This window comes from Lemur catta, chromosome 6, assembly GCF_020740605.2.
Source record: "Lemur catta isolate mLemCat1 chromosome 6, mLemCat1.pri, whole genome shotgun sequence".
In the NCBI taxonomy this organism is placed as follows: Eukaryota; Metazoa; Chordata; class Mammalia; order Primates; family Lemuridae; genus Lemur; species Lemur catta.
The window spans coordinates 4139655-4154896 of NC_059133.1; the positions used below are offsets into that span (position 1 = coordinate 4139655).

The 15242-nt window shown below is 57.0% G+C and overlaps 1 protein-coding gene across 2 annotated transcripts in view; it reads left to right on the forward strand.

Moving 5' to 3' along the window:
- Nucleotides 1-11524, forward strand: part of KIAA0930 (KIAA0930 ortholog) — a 40988-nt gene extending 29464 nt beyond the window's left edge. Inside the window, exons 3-11 of one of the 2 annotated variants that reach the window (XR_006735667.1) lie at nt 2193-2318; nt 2416-2493; nt 2805-2906; nt 4080-4220; nt 4840-5031; nt 7865-8027; nt 9550-9708; nt 10131-11003; nt 11109-11524. Coding sequence is in view for 1 of the 2 variants with exons in the window: in XM_045552806.1 (XP_045408762.1) it covers nt 2193-2318; nt 2416-2493; nt 2805-2906; nt 4080-4220; nt 4840-5031; nt 7865-8027; nt 9550-9708; nt 10131-10171 (1002 nt within the window). In the remaining variant the exon portion in view is untranslated. Of the gene's footprint in view, nt 1-2192; nt 2319-2415; nt 2494-2804; nt 2907-4079; nt 4221-4839; nt 5032-7864; nt 8028-9549; nt 9709-10130 lie in introns of both variants that reach the window. The other variant, XM_045552806.1, reaches the window with a different exon arrangement.
- Nucleotides 11525-15242: the final 3718 nt, after the last annotated feature.

Below are 15242 nucleotides of genomic sequence, written 5' to 3' on the forward strand. Positions count from 1 at the left end.
CTCACATCGAACCCTCAGCATGCTGGGGTGCAGATAATCCTCACCCCTACTCACAGAAACGTAAAGCCGGAGAGGGGAGGGACCTGCCTGGCTCACACAGCTTCTGCGTGGTGAGGCTCTGCTCCCAGTCTTGCTTGTCCTTTGTTTCTCAGTCTAACGTCCATATAGAAAAATACACAGAGATGCGTATACAGCTTGATGGTTTTGCTCAGCATGAACACGTGGCGTCAGCAGCCCCTAGATCAAGAGACAGCGTGACCAGAACACCCAAGGCCCCTTGGCCACTCCCGTGTTCCGCCTTCCCCAGGGCAGCCTCTGCCCTGACTCCTCACCCTTCCCGGGGCGGCTTGGCCTCATCCTGCAGCTCACCCACTGGGCTTGCCCAGCGCCAGCTCTGTCTGGCTTCCTTCTCCTGTTGTAGGTAGGAGAGCAGAGCCTGTTGACACAGGTGGTTGTAATCTGTGCCGTCTCATTGCTGCGTGATAGCCCACGGAGTATGCGCCACAGTTGCCCGTCCCTTCTCCCGGTACTTCCTTGGACCTGTCCTTTGGCGCACGCACGGGCACCTTTCTGATGGGAACCTGCTCCTTCGTCTGTCCAGTGTTGGGCGGTGCTGGCCTGCAAACAGTGTGCGGCGTGCTTTCCCCTTCATTCCCCGGTCGGCAGAGGTCTGCCGCGCACCTGCAGAGCACACGTGCTGCCTGCCCTCTGGGAGCTGCTGTCTCTTGGAGGGACCAAACAAGATGACAGCAGAGAGTGATGAGAACTGGGAGGAAAAATACCCAAATAGGGCAATGAGGTGAGACCAAGAGGAACAATAGTCTTGTGGACAGGAGGACTGTCAGCTCAGGGATGCGGGGCGACTTTGCAGAGCCACACAGGCAGTGGGAAGTGGGAGCTTCCACACCCGCAGGGCGTTTCCTTCTCACTCCGGGCAAGCTCGGCCTCCTGCACCTCTTTCCAAGGATCCCAGCTCCGCCCCTGGGGTGCCCAGTGGGGTGTGCCAGCCACCCCTCGGAGCCGGAGTCTGTGGACCCGACCCCTGGGCTTGAACAGGACCCAGGACTGGAGGCCCTGGCCAGGACAGGCTGCATTGGAATCTGCTTTTGATTTTTCCTTAATGACTCTTCTCCCGGGAGAGGTATAGACAGATGCTTTGTTTTCTCTTTGATTTGTATTTACTATTTGATCTTCAGTAAATTTGGTTCTGTCTGTTAAAGTGAAGCTAATACTACCTGCCTTTAGGGTTGTTGTAGAACTAAAAACACTAATAATTTATAAAATGTTTAGCTCAGACCCTGTTGCCCGTCATGAGCTCAATAGGTGTCACTTTTTTTTTTTTTTTGAGGCAAGCTCTCACTCTGTTGCCCAGGCTGGAGTGCAGTGGCACGATGGTAGCTTACTGCAGTCTCAAACTCTTGGGCTGTAGTGATCCTCCCGCCTCAGCCTCCTGAGTAGCTGGGTGCATATCACCAAGCCAGGCTAGTTTTTTTTTTTTTTTTGAGACAGAATCTCACTCTGTTGTCCGGGCTAGCATGCCGTGGCGTCAGCCTAGCTCACAGCAACCTCAAACTCCTGGGCTCAAACAATCCTCCTACCTCAGCCTCCCGAGTAGCTGGGACTACAGGCATGCGCCACCATGCCCGGCTAATTTTTTCTATATATATATTTTTAGTTGTCTAGCTAATTTCTTTCTATTTTTTTTAGTAGAGATGGGGTCTCGCTCTTGCTCAGGCTGGTCTCGAACTCGTGAGCTCAAACGATCCGCCTGCCTTGGCCTCCCAGAGAGCTAGGATTACAGGTGTGAGCCACCACATCTGGCCAGGCTAGTTTTTAAAAAATTTTTTGGTAGATGTAAGGTCTCCATATGTTGCCCAGGCTGCTCTCAAACTCCTAGCTTCAAGTGATCCTCCTGCCTCGGCCTCCCAAAGTGCTGGGATTAATTTAGCAAATATTATCTCTTTTAATTATCACAACTTTGAGAGGAAGATGCCCTTAGCCCATTGTATAGATGAGGAAACTGAGGCTCAAAGAGGAGAACAGCTGACCTCTGGGTCACATAGCTAGAGAGTTCAGGAGCAAGAATTGGAGTGCTGGCCCACCTAGTCCTGCCCAGAGCACAGTCCAGGGCAGGAAGAGCACCAGAGGCCAAAGCACGGCCTGGACACCCGCTTCTGCCCTGGGCCTCGTAGGTGGCTGAGGCTGAGCCCGAGGTGGAGGTGGAGGTGTACCGGCGGGACTCCAAGAAGCTGCCGGGCCTGGGAGACCCTGACATTGACTGGGAGGAGAGCGTCTGCCTGAATCTCATTCTGCAGAAGGTACCGGGTGGGTGGGAGTGGGGGCGTCAAATAGGCCCTAGGGACGGCAGAGGGACAGCAGACCTCTCCACGCACTCTGACCTGTGTTCCCTTCCAGTTGGACTACATGGTGACCTGCGCGGTGTGCACACGCACGGATGGTGGGGACATTCACATCCATAAGAAGAAATCCCAGGTGAGCCCTAGTTCAAGGGCCCTCAGGCCTCCCTCTGGCTGCCCAGTGTTTATTTTGGGGGGACAAGTCGTCCTCTTCCTCACTTCCCTGCCCCCGAGGTGAGGGTGTGACTCCAGAAATCCACTCAGTGCCCGGGGTCCTGTGTCCTGTGCAAGGAGCACAGAGCCAGGCCGTCCCAAACAGCTCCTCCAGGGAGGCTCTCTGGCTTTGGACCACCCTGGGCAGTGCGGCCACGGTGGCTGTCCTTGGAGTGGCTCTGGGCCTGCACGCAGCGGGGCCTCACTCAGTCCTTCCAATCTGCCTTCTTCCAGCAAGTGTTTGCGTCCCCCAGTAAACACCCCATGGACAGCAAAGGGGAGGAGTCCAAGATCAGCTACCCCAACATCTTCTTCATGATCGACAGCTTCGAGGAGGTGAGCGGCTCCCCAGTGGCGGTGGCTCTTGAGCGTCCCTGTCCCAGGAGACGGGGGTTGGAGGCGCCTCTGCCCTCAGGCCTTGCACCCTTTCAGGAGGGCGCTGGCGGCGAGGAGCCGGGCAGGGTGTGGACACGGACAGACGTGGCTCTCTCTCTTCCCGGTGTTTGATTTTGGGCAAGTGTGTTCATGCAGCGCCGAGCCTCGGTTTCCTCCTCTGTAAAACGAGTGTCCTACTTGTCTGTCAGCATCAGACATCAAAAGACTGCTGAATGGAAGGATGCATCGTAAACTCTCACAAAAAGTGCTGCCTGGGCAGGAGGGCTCATTGTTGTCACTATTAAACTCTAAATAAATGCCTCCACGCCTACACCGTCTCGGGATCCCAGGATGTCAGAGAAGGTGGGGCTCCGGAAGTTACCGGGGCCAAGCTTTTGTGTTAAGGTTGGGAGCGCAGAGTCGGGCAGAACGGGACCTGCGTGGCCTGCCCAGCACTCGCCCGCTGAGGCCTTGGTGGGGTCCTTGGTTGGACTCGTGCAGAGGCCCTCAGGGCCCCTGGGGGGACTCGGGAGGGCGGCAGATTGTCTTGCAGGCGCCTGCTGGGTTCGATGGTGCCCGGAAGCATCTGAGGCTTGGAGAGGTCATGTCCCCTCCCCAGGCTCACGCAGCTTGTCATGGCAGAGCTGAGGTTTGCATCTGAGTCTCTGTGACCTCAGAAGGCAGCAGGGTGGGGTTGTACCTGTCTGCGACACCTGAGTCTGTGGGTTTCTTCCCGGGCAGGTGGTTACCCTGTCAGTGCCACTGAGCCTGCAGCAAAGTGCAGGGCAGGGTGGGGCGGGCAGGGCACCCGCAGGCGCCGTGAAGGAGGCTAGAAAGTGGCCAGCAGTCCTGGCAAACATCTGACTCCTGGGCATGGGGAAGCGTGAGGAGGGACGTGGTCCTCCCTGCGGCCCACCAAGGACGTGTCCTCTGCCAGTCCCAGAGTCACTGTCAGGACCCGTCCTGCCGCCCAGCCGCTGCCCCGCGGTGAGGCTGTTTCTGTCCCACTGGGCAGGGGGTGATGCCGCTGGGAACAGGGCTTCTGAGCAGCCCTCCCTGGCGTCCAAGCCAGGTGGCGCTGCAGGTGGCAGGAGCTGACAGTCCTCATCCCTGCCTCCTGTTTTTCCCTCGCAGGTGTTCAGCGACATGACTGTGGGGGAAGGAGAGATGGTCTGTGTGGAGCTAGTGGCCAGTGACAAAACCAACATGTTCCAAGGGGTCATCTTCCAGGGCTCCATCCGCTATGAGGCGCTCAAGAAGGTGTACGACAACCGAGTGAGTGGGAGCGGCCTCCAGGGGCTTGCCCAGACCCAGGGGACGGCAGCTGCACAGCCTCGTCCTCACTGAGGGACACTCCCAGCCGCTTCTGCACTGTGGCTGCCCCTCAGGGCACCTGCGGCCCCTCTGGCTCCTCCTGGGTGCTCCGTGGCTGCTTTAGGTCCCTTCTGCACGGTCGGGCTCAGCTCCCTCGGGCCACCCACCCCCATCCGAAACGTGAGTGGGGACGTCCTCCCCAGTCTGTGACTCCCCGAGGTGGCCGCTGATGATGCAGCGATGCCCACAGTTGCTCTCTTGATGGGCTCTGGGAACACTCCCGAATCTGGCCCCTGACTGACCGAGCTGCAGGTGGGCAGGCCACTCTCCTGCGGCGGGGCCACCCCAGGCAAGGCCGTCTGCCAGCCTGGGCCCGCCTGGAGCTGCGCCTGGCCGTGGGCAGGGTCGTGGGGCGGGAGGAAAGCGGCAGCCAGGTCTGCTCCCAGACCCTCCCTCGTGCCTGTCCCCGGGCTGCTCCTCGAGGGCTGGTCACCTGGCTGTTCCTGCAGGGGAGAGGCCCCGTGGAGCCACCCCCCAACCCCCCCCACCTCAACTCGGGCCATCTCCCACCTGCCCACAGGTGAGCGTGGCCGCCCGCATGGCACAGAAGATGTCGTTTGGCTTCTACAAGTACAACAATATGGAGTTTGTGCGCATGAAGGGGCCACAGGGCAAAGGCCATGCTGAGATGGCGGTCAGTCGGGTGTCCACAGGTGACACGTCCCCCTGTGGGACCGAGGACTCCAGCCCAGCGTCGCCCATGCACGAGCGGGTAAGGGCTGTGCAGTGGGGGGTGGGGCCTCCTATCGCTTGGATCCACTCCCACTGTCCCCCTCATCCTCATAGCCCCAGTGAGGAGGGTCTCACCACCCCACCCCACCAGTGAGGGGGCCAGGGGCAGAGGGGGCCTGCGCCTTGCCAGGGTCACACAGCAGGGCACCACTGGGGCTGGAGCTCCGTCTGCAGCCAGGCTAGGTCCCCAGGGACAGTGGGCAGAAGGGGCTGGCTGGAGACCCAGGCCCACCCGTGGAGCCTGCCTCAGTGGCCCTGCTGTGTGAGCATGGGCACGTGGCCACCCTCCCCTGGTGAGTCACATGGGGACGATGATGACGTGAGGGTAGCCAGGGCAGGCAGAGGCTTGTTTAGGAGGCGCGTGGCATCTGGTGGCAGCACCCCTGTGGGAGGCGTGCGTGTTCCTGCCTCGAGGACCTGAAACCAGGCTCGCCAGACTTGCTTGTGCTACCTCAGGTCACCAGCTCTCGTGGGACAGCACTGGACTTTGAGCCCTGCTCTTTCTAGGCCATCACCCTTCCCCGGGGTGGGAGGTTGAGGTCAGCTCTATTCCCAGAAGCCTTTGGTGGGGCCGGTGCTGCAGGCCCTGGAGTGCAGGCAGGAGGAAGGCTCCGGCCGGGCCGTTTGCTTTGTGTGGGTCTTCCAGGGGGTCGGCTCAGAGGTGTGGGGCAGGTGCAGCTGGGAGGACAGGTAAGTTAGTGCACCGGGGACAGGGAGGCCCCTGGGGGCAGCCTTGCCCAGCCCCGTCTAGGAGGGACATCCATGGGCTAGAATCCTGCTCTGCTGTTCTCGTGACCTTGGACATGTCTCTTTTCCTCTCTGAGTCCCAGATTTTCTCATCCAGAAATGAGGGATGGAAACAGCTGCTTCTCGAGGTGTTGGAGGCTCCAAAGAGCCTCTGCAGGTCCAGCCCCTTGCATGGGGCTCGGCCCTGGGGGCATTTTGGGAGCAGCAGCCACTGCAGTCACCATTTGCTGCTGTTCTGCTCGGAAAACTGCCTCTTAGAAATGTAAACGAGTAACTGCTGGCACGCCAGAGATGAGGCAGAGTGTATTTGTGACATTTTCAATTCTGTAAAAAGACCGTAACCATGCATGTCTCCACACAGCCAGATGTTGGTTTTGTTTCTCTTCTTCATACCTTTGTTTTTCTTTGGTATCTTCTGCAGTCAATGTGTTTTATGAGCCAAACTAAAACAGTAAGTGTTATTTTTTATGAAGATGGGTGAGGATTCCAGGCAGGAGTCTCTCTTGTCTTTGGAATGAGGTAGTTCATTTTTCTGAGTTCATTTCTGAGATAAGGGGCCTAATTCTTCCCCCAGTCCCAAATTGCCCCCTGGGACTCTGACAGAATGTGTGTGTGTGAAGCCCTTGTACAGATGTGGCCTGGGCTCTGGGCTCGTGCCAGTCCAGCCACAGGGTGTTCATAAGTGACTGTAGACACTAGACCTGCCTGAGCCTTGGTTTTCCCATCTGTGCAGTGGGTGAGGCTGCGAGGGGTGTGACAGCCCTGGCTCCCAGTAGCAGGGAGGCCCTGGGATCGAGGGGGAGGGACTTGCTAGGGTCACACAGTGTCAGCAGCAGGGCTGATCCCTGGGGACCGCCACCTGTGTGCTCACTGTTGCCTGTCCCCTTTTCCAGAGGGGTCACCTGTAACCAGTGCATGAGAAATGCAGACTGTGTATTGTGGTTTCTGGTGTTTGTTTTTTTATCTTTTAAAAACCTTCCCTGGCTTGTGGGAGGACCGTCTGGAGCCCAGCAGCCGCCGGGACTTTGGTGGATGTCGGAGCCATGATGAGGAGGCTGATGGGGCCCCCGAAGTCTCGGTCCCAGCTCATCTTGCTCCTCAGATTCTTGTTTGCATGGGGAGGAGGGAGGAGATGGGCCAAGTTCCCTCTGCCTGGAACGCCCTTCCCCCCCTTCTTCACCTGGCGAACTCCTACTCGTCCTTCAAGACCCAGCTCCAGCGGCATCTCCTCCAGGAAGCCTTCCCTGATTTTCCAGGCTGTCGATCCCTTTTGCCTCTGTGCTCTGTGTATCCTGTGCTCCTCTTTCTCTGTCTCAGTAGCCAGCACGCTGTCTATGGTTGTCACTTCCTGAGTGTTGTCCCCAGCAGACTGTGAGCTCCTTGAGGGCAGGGACCAGTGTCATGTGCCTGTCCATCCGTAGTGGGTGTGAACGTTGGTGATGGAAGGGAGAAGAGGAGACAGAGGCACAGCCGCTGAACCCCAGCACTTCTCATGGCGAATACTGGGGCGAAAGGGGTGGGGACATTTTAGCCAGGAGAACAGGTTAGGGGGAGGAGTGTGGCCTTAGGAGGCAGGAGACCTGGGTTGCACTCCCAGTTTTGCCACCACCCTGCTGGGTGACCTTAGGCAAGTCAAGGTCACTGTCCCTGCCTTAGTTTCCTCACTTGTCAGGTGGGGCCAGTACCAGCTGCATCTCACGGAGGGGGGTCCAGTGGTCCGTGCCGTGTGGTTGAGCGCTTGGTTGGTCGGCGTCAGCAGCTGCTGCTACTCGGTGCTTGAACAACCCTAACTGGCGTGTGAGGCCTGGAAGGGGGGCCCCTCCGCCGTTTGTGGCGCAGTTGGTTCCTCCCTGGGCGGTGCTGGCGGTCAGGTGACCTGCTGGTCCTTGAGCTGAAGCCTCCCGGTTTCGAGGCCTGGCCTGGCCCAGGGCGGCCGGGCCGGTCAGCACAGCACGATGTCGTCTTCCCGGGAGCTGTGGGGTTTAGTTTGGGGGCAGGAGACGGGTGGGCCCTGGGGCTCTGGCGGCTGGTCTTGCTGCTCTGGTGACTTCGGCGCTTTGTTCCAGGTGACCTCCTTCAGCACCCCTCCGACCCCGGAGCGGAACAACCGGCCCGCCTTCTTCTCCCCGTCCCTCAAGAGGAAGGTGCCCCGGAACCGGATCGCTGAGATGAAGAAGTCGCATTCGGCCAACGACAGTGAGGAATTCTTCCGGGAGGACGACGGTGGAGGTGACCTGGCCCCTTTGTGCCCTGAGGGCCGGCCTGCTGCCCTTCTGTCTCTTGAGCTATAGACTAGGCATTCGTTCATTCATTCATTCATTCATTTGTTCACTCAGCAACATTTGGAGAGCCCGGGTGCCCTGTGCCAGGTAGCGATGCAGGGGCTAGGGGTGGAGCTGGGGACAGACAGACAGACATCCCTGCCTCCCGGAGCTCCCGTCCCGGTGGCTCAGTCTGCCTGGCAGAGTGCTCAGGAGACGTACGTACGTGCAGCAGTTGGTGCGCCACTGTGGGGGCTCCTAGACTTCTGAAAACTTTCGTCTGCTTAATTAAGAAGGGCTGAGCCGGGAGTAGGGGCGTGCGCCTGTAGTCCCAGCTGCCCAGGAGGCTGAGGTGGGAAGATCGCTTGACCCCAGGATTTGAGACCAGCCTGGGCAACATGTCAATAGCAAGAGCTCGTCTCAAAAAGAACAGAAGGGGCTGTGCCGAGGGTCCGACTGCCCCACGCACGGTGCGCGGTGAGGGGACTCCGGCTCGGACGCTCCTGCTTTGACCCCTTCTCCGTGCCGGCCGGGACGGCTCAACCTCAGGCTTTCCCCTGCTCAGGGCCCCTGTGTCCTCCAGTGACGGAGTCCCCACGTGGAGCTGATGACTCGTGTGGCCTCCCAGACCCCTGCCCAGCAGCCTCCCAGGCGTGTGCCTGGAGGCCCCCAAGCCCCCCGGGGTAGCCCCCGTGGTCTCTTCTCTGCCCCAGGCCGCACCTTCTCGCTGTCCTCAGGGGTCGGTGCCCCCATCAGCAGGTTGTGCAGCCAGAAAACAGGAGTCACGTTTGGTCTGTAGAGCCGGGGGGGCCACTGGAGGGTTTTAAACAAGGGATTGACAGAGTCAGACCTGAGTGTTCGAAATATCACTCGGCGGGCAGTCTGCTTGGCAGTCCGCGTGGAAATGGCGTGGGGGCCGGGGCGGCCTGTGGAGACGGGCTGGGGGTTCTGGCGGGGACCACGCGCCTCGCTCACCATTGCTGTCAGGACCGAGCGGGTGCCTGGCGCGGTGCCAACTCTGCGTGTGTCTGCGGAGGGCGTGGAGGAGCGAAGGAGTCACCGACAACACAGACTGAGTGTCTTCCCCGAGCCGGGCCCGGGCAGGGAGCTGGGGCTGTGGGAAGAGATGGCAGTCCTTGTCCTCACCTCCAGGACCAAGAGGCAGGGCCCTAACCCAGGGTCGGGTCAGGAGACCAGCCCATGTCCCCAAAGTGGTGGTGCCCAGTTCCAGTGACACACAGAGCCCTGGGAAGTGAAGATACCACACATCCTGGTGATGTGCCAGCCCCCACAGGGGAGACTGTGCTCGAGACAGCAGGGGATCTCAGAGGATGGTCAGGGAGGTCTTCCTGGAGGTGGAGGCATGGGTCTGGGCCCTGTGGGTGGGGAAGGGTGTTGCAGGCAAGGTGGCAGCTCTGGGGCATGAGGGTGTTGCTGAGGGGGCATTGGTGAGGGGTGCCCGTGCCCTGACCTGGCCTTCTCCCCGCCAGCCGATCTGCACAATGCAACCAACCTGCGGTCTCGGTCCCTGTCCGGCACGGGAAGGTCGCTGGTCGGGTCCTGGCTGAAGCTGAACAGAGCAGACGGAAACTTCCTTCTCTATGCACACTTAACCTACGTCACTTTGCCACTGCATCGGATTCTAACAGGTAATGCTGGTTGACGGGCAAAACGCCCCTCGTAGCCAGCTGTGACTCTGGGGCCCTGGGCTCCTGAGGGCCACTTATGGAGGTGTCCAGCCCTGTCCTGTCATTTCAGGGAAGGGGCCTGGCCTCCCTGCCTCGGACTTGGGGTGGGGGGGCTGTAGGTTCTCCAGAGCTAAAGGCCTCCCTTTGCGTACCTTTCTGGTGCCCCCTGCCGTCTTGGTGGCTGCAAACCCCTGGGAGCGTGTCACCCGTGGGCGAGGCGAGGCCCCCAGGCCACCTCGCTGACCGGTTTCCAGTCTGGAAGGCCGGGTGGTGCGGCAGCCCCCGCAGTGTGCGAGGGGCTTGGCGGTGGCGGGGGTAGGGGGGGCTTCCTTGGCGCACGTGCTGAGCCTCCTTGTTCCGTGCGCTTCTCTCCTGCTGCCCAGACATCCTGGAAGTGCGGCAGAAGCCCATCCTGATGACCTAGCCGTGCGCGGACCCCCCGCGTGGAGCCCCGGCCCTGCCCGGCCCTGGGAGTGCTGCCAAGTGCCTACCCGTCCACCGCCACCGGGGTCTTCTGTGACAAGCCAGCGCCGGAGCCGCAGCCAGGCAGGGCCACTCAACTCCCGGGGCCAGGGCCGACTCCACGACCACCAGCCCAAACTGAAGTGCCTCTTTCTCCCCCCTGCTGGCTCTGCTCTGCCCTGCACCCACCCGCCCAGCACCCAGCCCGGCTCTGCGGAGCCCTCTGCACCCAGAGGGGACCAGAGGTGTCAAGAGGCCATGAGAGAGAGGCCATGAGGGAGCAGCGAGTGTCCGGAGGGGCAGACCTGGCGTGGTGTCCCATCTGACAGGTGGCAGGCGGAAACCACCTGGCTGGGGACACGCAGTGTGTCAAACTGTCAACTCTTTCTTAGGGAAAACCAATTTAAGATTTTGTAAGCTGTCCCCGCGAACTTCAGCACCCGAGTCAGTCCCAACTCGTCCTCCCTAGTTTACCACTTTGTCCTGTCTTCTAGGTGGCCGTGGGGAGATGGGGAACACAGATGTTTGATGGCTTTGCCCTGGGCTGGGACTGCCTCACCCGTGCCCAGTCCCAGAAAGGCCCTGAGCTGACAGACAGGCCCCGATCCTGCCAGAATGGCCTTTTGCTTCCAGCCAAAGAACACCGCCAACACACACACCTCCCACCTGGAGACGCCACTCTGGGCCTCACATGGAGTGACCGCAGCATTTGGATTCTGAGGGCAGGAGAACAGGATTTCTGCCACAGGGCGTCTGCTGTGGGTGGGGTTGGCATCCTCCCAGGAAGGTTCTAGGTAGAACCCCCACCTTCTGGGGGCTAGGGGAGCGGAGGGGTGTCATTTCATCTTCCCTGGCCTCCTACAGCTTACTTTCTTTGCGTGTGCTGGGACCGTTTCTAGGACCAGCTCACTGAAGCAAAGAGGGATGGCCACCACGGCTCACGCAGCCATTGTCACCGGTTTGTGTGAGCAGCCGCCCAGCCCCCGGCCTGTCTGCGGCCTTGTCCCAGCATGAAGGAGTTTCCGTCTGCAGCGACAGACACTTTGCTCTCCTCAAGAGCAGAAGCACCCCATGCCCAACTGGGAATAAACTGGAAGCTGGGTCTCTTTGTTGCTACGGGTTTTTTGTTTGAAGTCCCCAGGAATTTTTGAGGGGTTCCAGGGATGTGTTTAGAGATCTTCTTTGTGGGGGAAAAGGAAGAGGAGGGGCTAATTCTCCTGTTTGTGTTTCTTCTGCGGGCTCCGGAAACAGGGGACTACTTCGGGGCTTTCTCCAGATTTTGTATATTGTTATTAAAAGCGAGCTATTGCATTTCCTTCTGCCTCGGTTTGCCCACCTGTAAAATGGGGCTGATACCACCTACCTCACTGAAGTCTCCAGGGTTCAAGTGCACAAGGGGGTCAGGGCACAGCTTGGGTCAGGTGTTAGACTAGTGGGATGCTGATGCCTGCCCCCGCTTTTGTGGCAACCTGGTCCAGGGTGACGTGTGGGGTGAGGATCTGAACGCGCTCACGTCCTCCAGCGGTGTCCGGCTCAGGCCCGAGCTGTGTCTCGGCTCGGCATGATTTCATGTTCCAAACCAGTGTCTCAGGGCACTGCGGAGTCACGTCACGCCCCAGAGTGTGGGGGCAAAGCCTCAGGGAGCCTGGAGTGTGGCCCAGCCGTCAGGATGCCATTCGAGTGCTGCAGGGCCCTGAGCACCGTCCCCAAGTCTGTGTCTGCAAATAGCTGAAATACACCTATTTCTTCAGGAACTTTTCCTCCTTGCTCATTCTGGGGTCTGACGACTCTAGGACTGGATCTTGGGAGAAATTCGGTCCCGATGGATCTTCTGGGAGGGAAGCGGCCCAGGACGTGCGGCAGCGCAGTTCTCGCAGGTGAGGGGCACGAGTAGGTCCTCTTCCCTGGCGCCAGAACTTGGCCAAGCTCTGAGGCTCGGCCAGCGCCCACAGCTGGGCCCTGGGCAGGTCAGGCTCCTTTTCTGTAGGATGGTGGCCCTCATCCTGCCTGTGACTGTGAGGCCAATGTCAGTAACGTGTGAGAGTGCTTTGCAGACCATACGCGTAAGCGTGTGCAAATGGCGGTGTTTTAGAGCTCGCACCTCAATTCGTAAAGCACGTAACGGACGCGCACGGTGGTTGGCTATTTCGTATCTAACACGTAGCACCTGCCGTGTGCAGGCACCAGTCTCAGCAGGTGTTCTTGTCATTCCCATCTTATAGATGAGGAAACAGCCACAGAGAGGTTAAGTGAACTGCCTCAAATTGAACAGCAAGTACTGACAGCAGGAGTGAAACCCAGGCGTCTGGCCCTGGGCTACGCTCTGAACCACACTGGGCTGCCCGGACAGATGGACAGACATTTGGTGCAGTGTACCTTTCTCAGTCTTTAAACCGTTCTTAGGCCAAATTTTAAACATGCTCAGAGGCACTTGATAACTAAGCTGTTCCTCTGAGATTGGTTTGTTTCAAAGTAACAAATGGCATCAGGAACAGAGTAACAGAGTAACAAGTGACAGGGCCAGAACCAGGGCCCCCAAAGTCCTGGTGTTGGTACATTTTTTCTTCCTGTAAGGCCATGTGACGTTTTTCTGGGCACACGTCTGCCTCGTGGGTAGTGTAGGAAGAGCCCTGCACACACGGGATTTGGGGTTAGAGTGCAATTTTCCTTTGAGGAAAACTGGTGTCATTTTTTAGGACATTCAGAAGAAAGTTGTGGGTTTTTTTCTTTTAAAGCAATGTCGTGATACGAGGTTCTGATAGGGGTGATGTGTCATCTCCATTCACATCTCTTCTTTCGGCACCTGTGAGTCCAGGTGGCATTAGTCTTACAGCCTCGTGTCTCATTGCAACTCTGGTTGCCTGCAAAAACCGGCAAGCCTCGTTATTTCAAAAGAAGAATATTATTTAAAACACAAGTAACAGAGCAATAGTCAAAAGAGAACAGAAAGAAGCAAAACATTCTATAGCCAAGTCAACTTGGAGATAGGCTGGGATTTCCTGTGAGTCAAATCGTTGTTAACATTTAGACTTTTTAAGGACTGGGAACAAATCGGGTTTCTGTCTGCATGGAGTCATGACAGTAAGGACATAAAGGCTTGTTCCTAATACATTCTTTTCCCTCAAAGAATCTAGCTAGACTCAAACCAGGATCTATTTTTGCTGTTTTAATCACAGACTAGTTAGAAGACTTTTGAATGAAATAAAACTTTTTTTCATAAAAAGACATTCCAGGGGACTGTCTCTATGCAGTTGGTATACTCTAATGACTGACTTTTGAAAAATATATATTTTACAGTGTCATAATATGGTGGTTTTAAATTGTTGGCCAAAATCTTTAAAAGCTTCTATGTTAAAAATCCACCAGCTTTTAAATGAGTTTAATAGGTTTCCCTCTGATATTTTCCTGTTTTCCAGTTTAGCTGGAATTTGGTTTCATACCCAGTTTCAAAAACCGAGTACTTCTGCCGCCACCTCGACTCTTGCTCCCGTCTTTGCAGCAGAAAGCAGAGTCCCTGCACTGCTCTTGTGAATAACCTCCCTCCCGACAAAGGCTCTAAGAGGTATGGCAATGCGAGTGCCCTTGGGCTTGCACGGAAGTAGCCTTTGGAGGGACCAGCAGCAGCCCCCCAAGGGAGCCGCTCCCCAGGCCAGTGGCCAGAGTGCCACATGTCACTCTGCGCAGATGGCCTCTGGGCGTCAGGTGGCGGGTACTTGCTGGGGGCCCTTTCCTTTTCTCGCTGACTGGCTTCATGCTGACCTGGTGCTCAGCGGAAAAGGAGTCCTTGAGCCTTTTCTCTGAGCCCCTGGAACAAATGGCCACCGCAGCCCTCCTTGGGCCACACACACAAGCCAGATGACTTAACACCACGTGGCCTGGGGGTGGGTTCAGAGCGCTACAGCAGGTGGAGCCTTGGGCAGGACAGGGAGGAAGCCACGGATGTGTGGGGAAAGTTTGTGTTTACAGGTTTCTGTGATTCCTACGTCAGGCGTTTTTATTGTTACCATTCCGGTCCTTGAGCTCAGTAGATGAAAAATAACAGTGACCCTCCAGCTCTGCTGGGCAGCCTGCGCCTCAGTCTTCCTTACCTCCGTCGTAAAATAGTCCCCACTTTGTAGAAGGTCAGGCAGTTTGGATGTAAACAGATATCTTTGATTTCCAAATGAGGTCTTTGTGTGAGAGTAATTAAATCTACGAAGAAAACCTGTTGAGATTTTTCACCACTTTGGAGCTTAACTCATGATTTCTACAAAATATATTTTAGCAAAAACACCCCGATGGCATACATTGAATATATTAGTGTACTAATTTTTAGTGGTATTTCCACAAACATTATCAATAGCTTCTTGACTAACCATCCTCCACATCTAGCAGAAATCATTTCTAGACAGTATTTGTGGTTGGCTGTTAGCTTTGCTTTATGATTTCAAGTTTCTTTTGAAAGTTGATTTGCATGTTAGATATTAAATTTATTTTTCTTCTGTGTTTTCCTCTAATGAATCTGACCCTATTTTTTTTCTGTAATAGGCATTTCAGGTTAAATATTCCACAGATATTACAGGAAAGTGATAACGTAGTGATTGAACCTCAGTTTGCCCTTTCAGTTGTACTGTAAACTTTCCCAAGTTTTTTCTGGAGAACCTTTTAAAAAACCCTCACAGAAGTGGAAGAGTGACTGGAATAGAAGCCGGGAGTCCTGAGTTCAGGTGTTGGCAGGCTCCCAATAAGCTACCAGGTCTTGTAGGTGGATGCTGTGGCCTTGCAACTCTATTACATAGCATGAGGCTCACATGCACTCTATTAAGTGGGCTGTGGAGCAGGCAGGCTCACGTGCACTGTATTGAGTAGGCTGCTCAGTGGGCTCACGTGCACTCTATTGAGTAGGCTGCTCAGTGGGCTCACGTGCACTGTATTGAGTAGGCTGCTCAGTGGGCTCACGCACTGTATTGAGTAGGCTGCTCAGTGGGCTCACGTGCACTCTATTGAGTAGGCTGCTCAGTGGGCTCACACGCACTGTATTGAGTAGGCTGCTC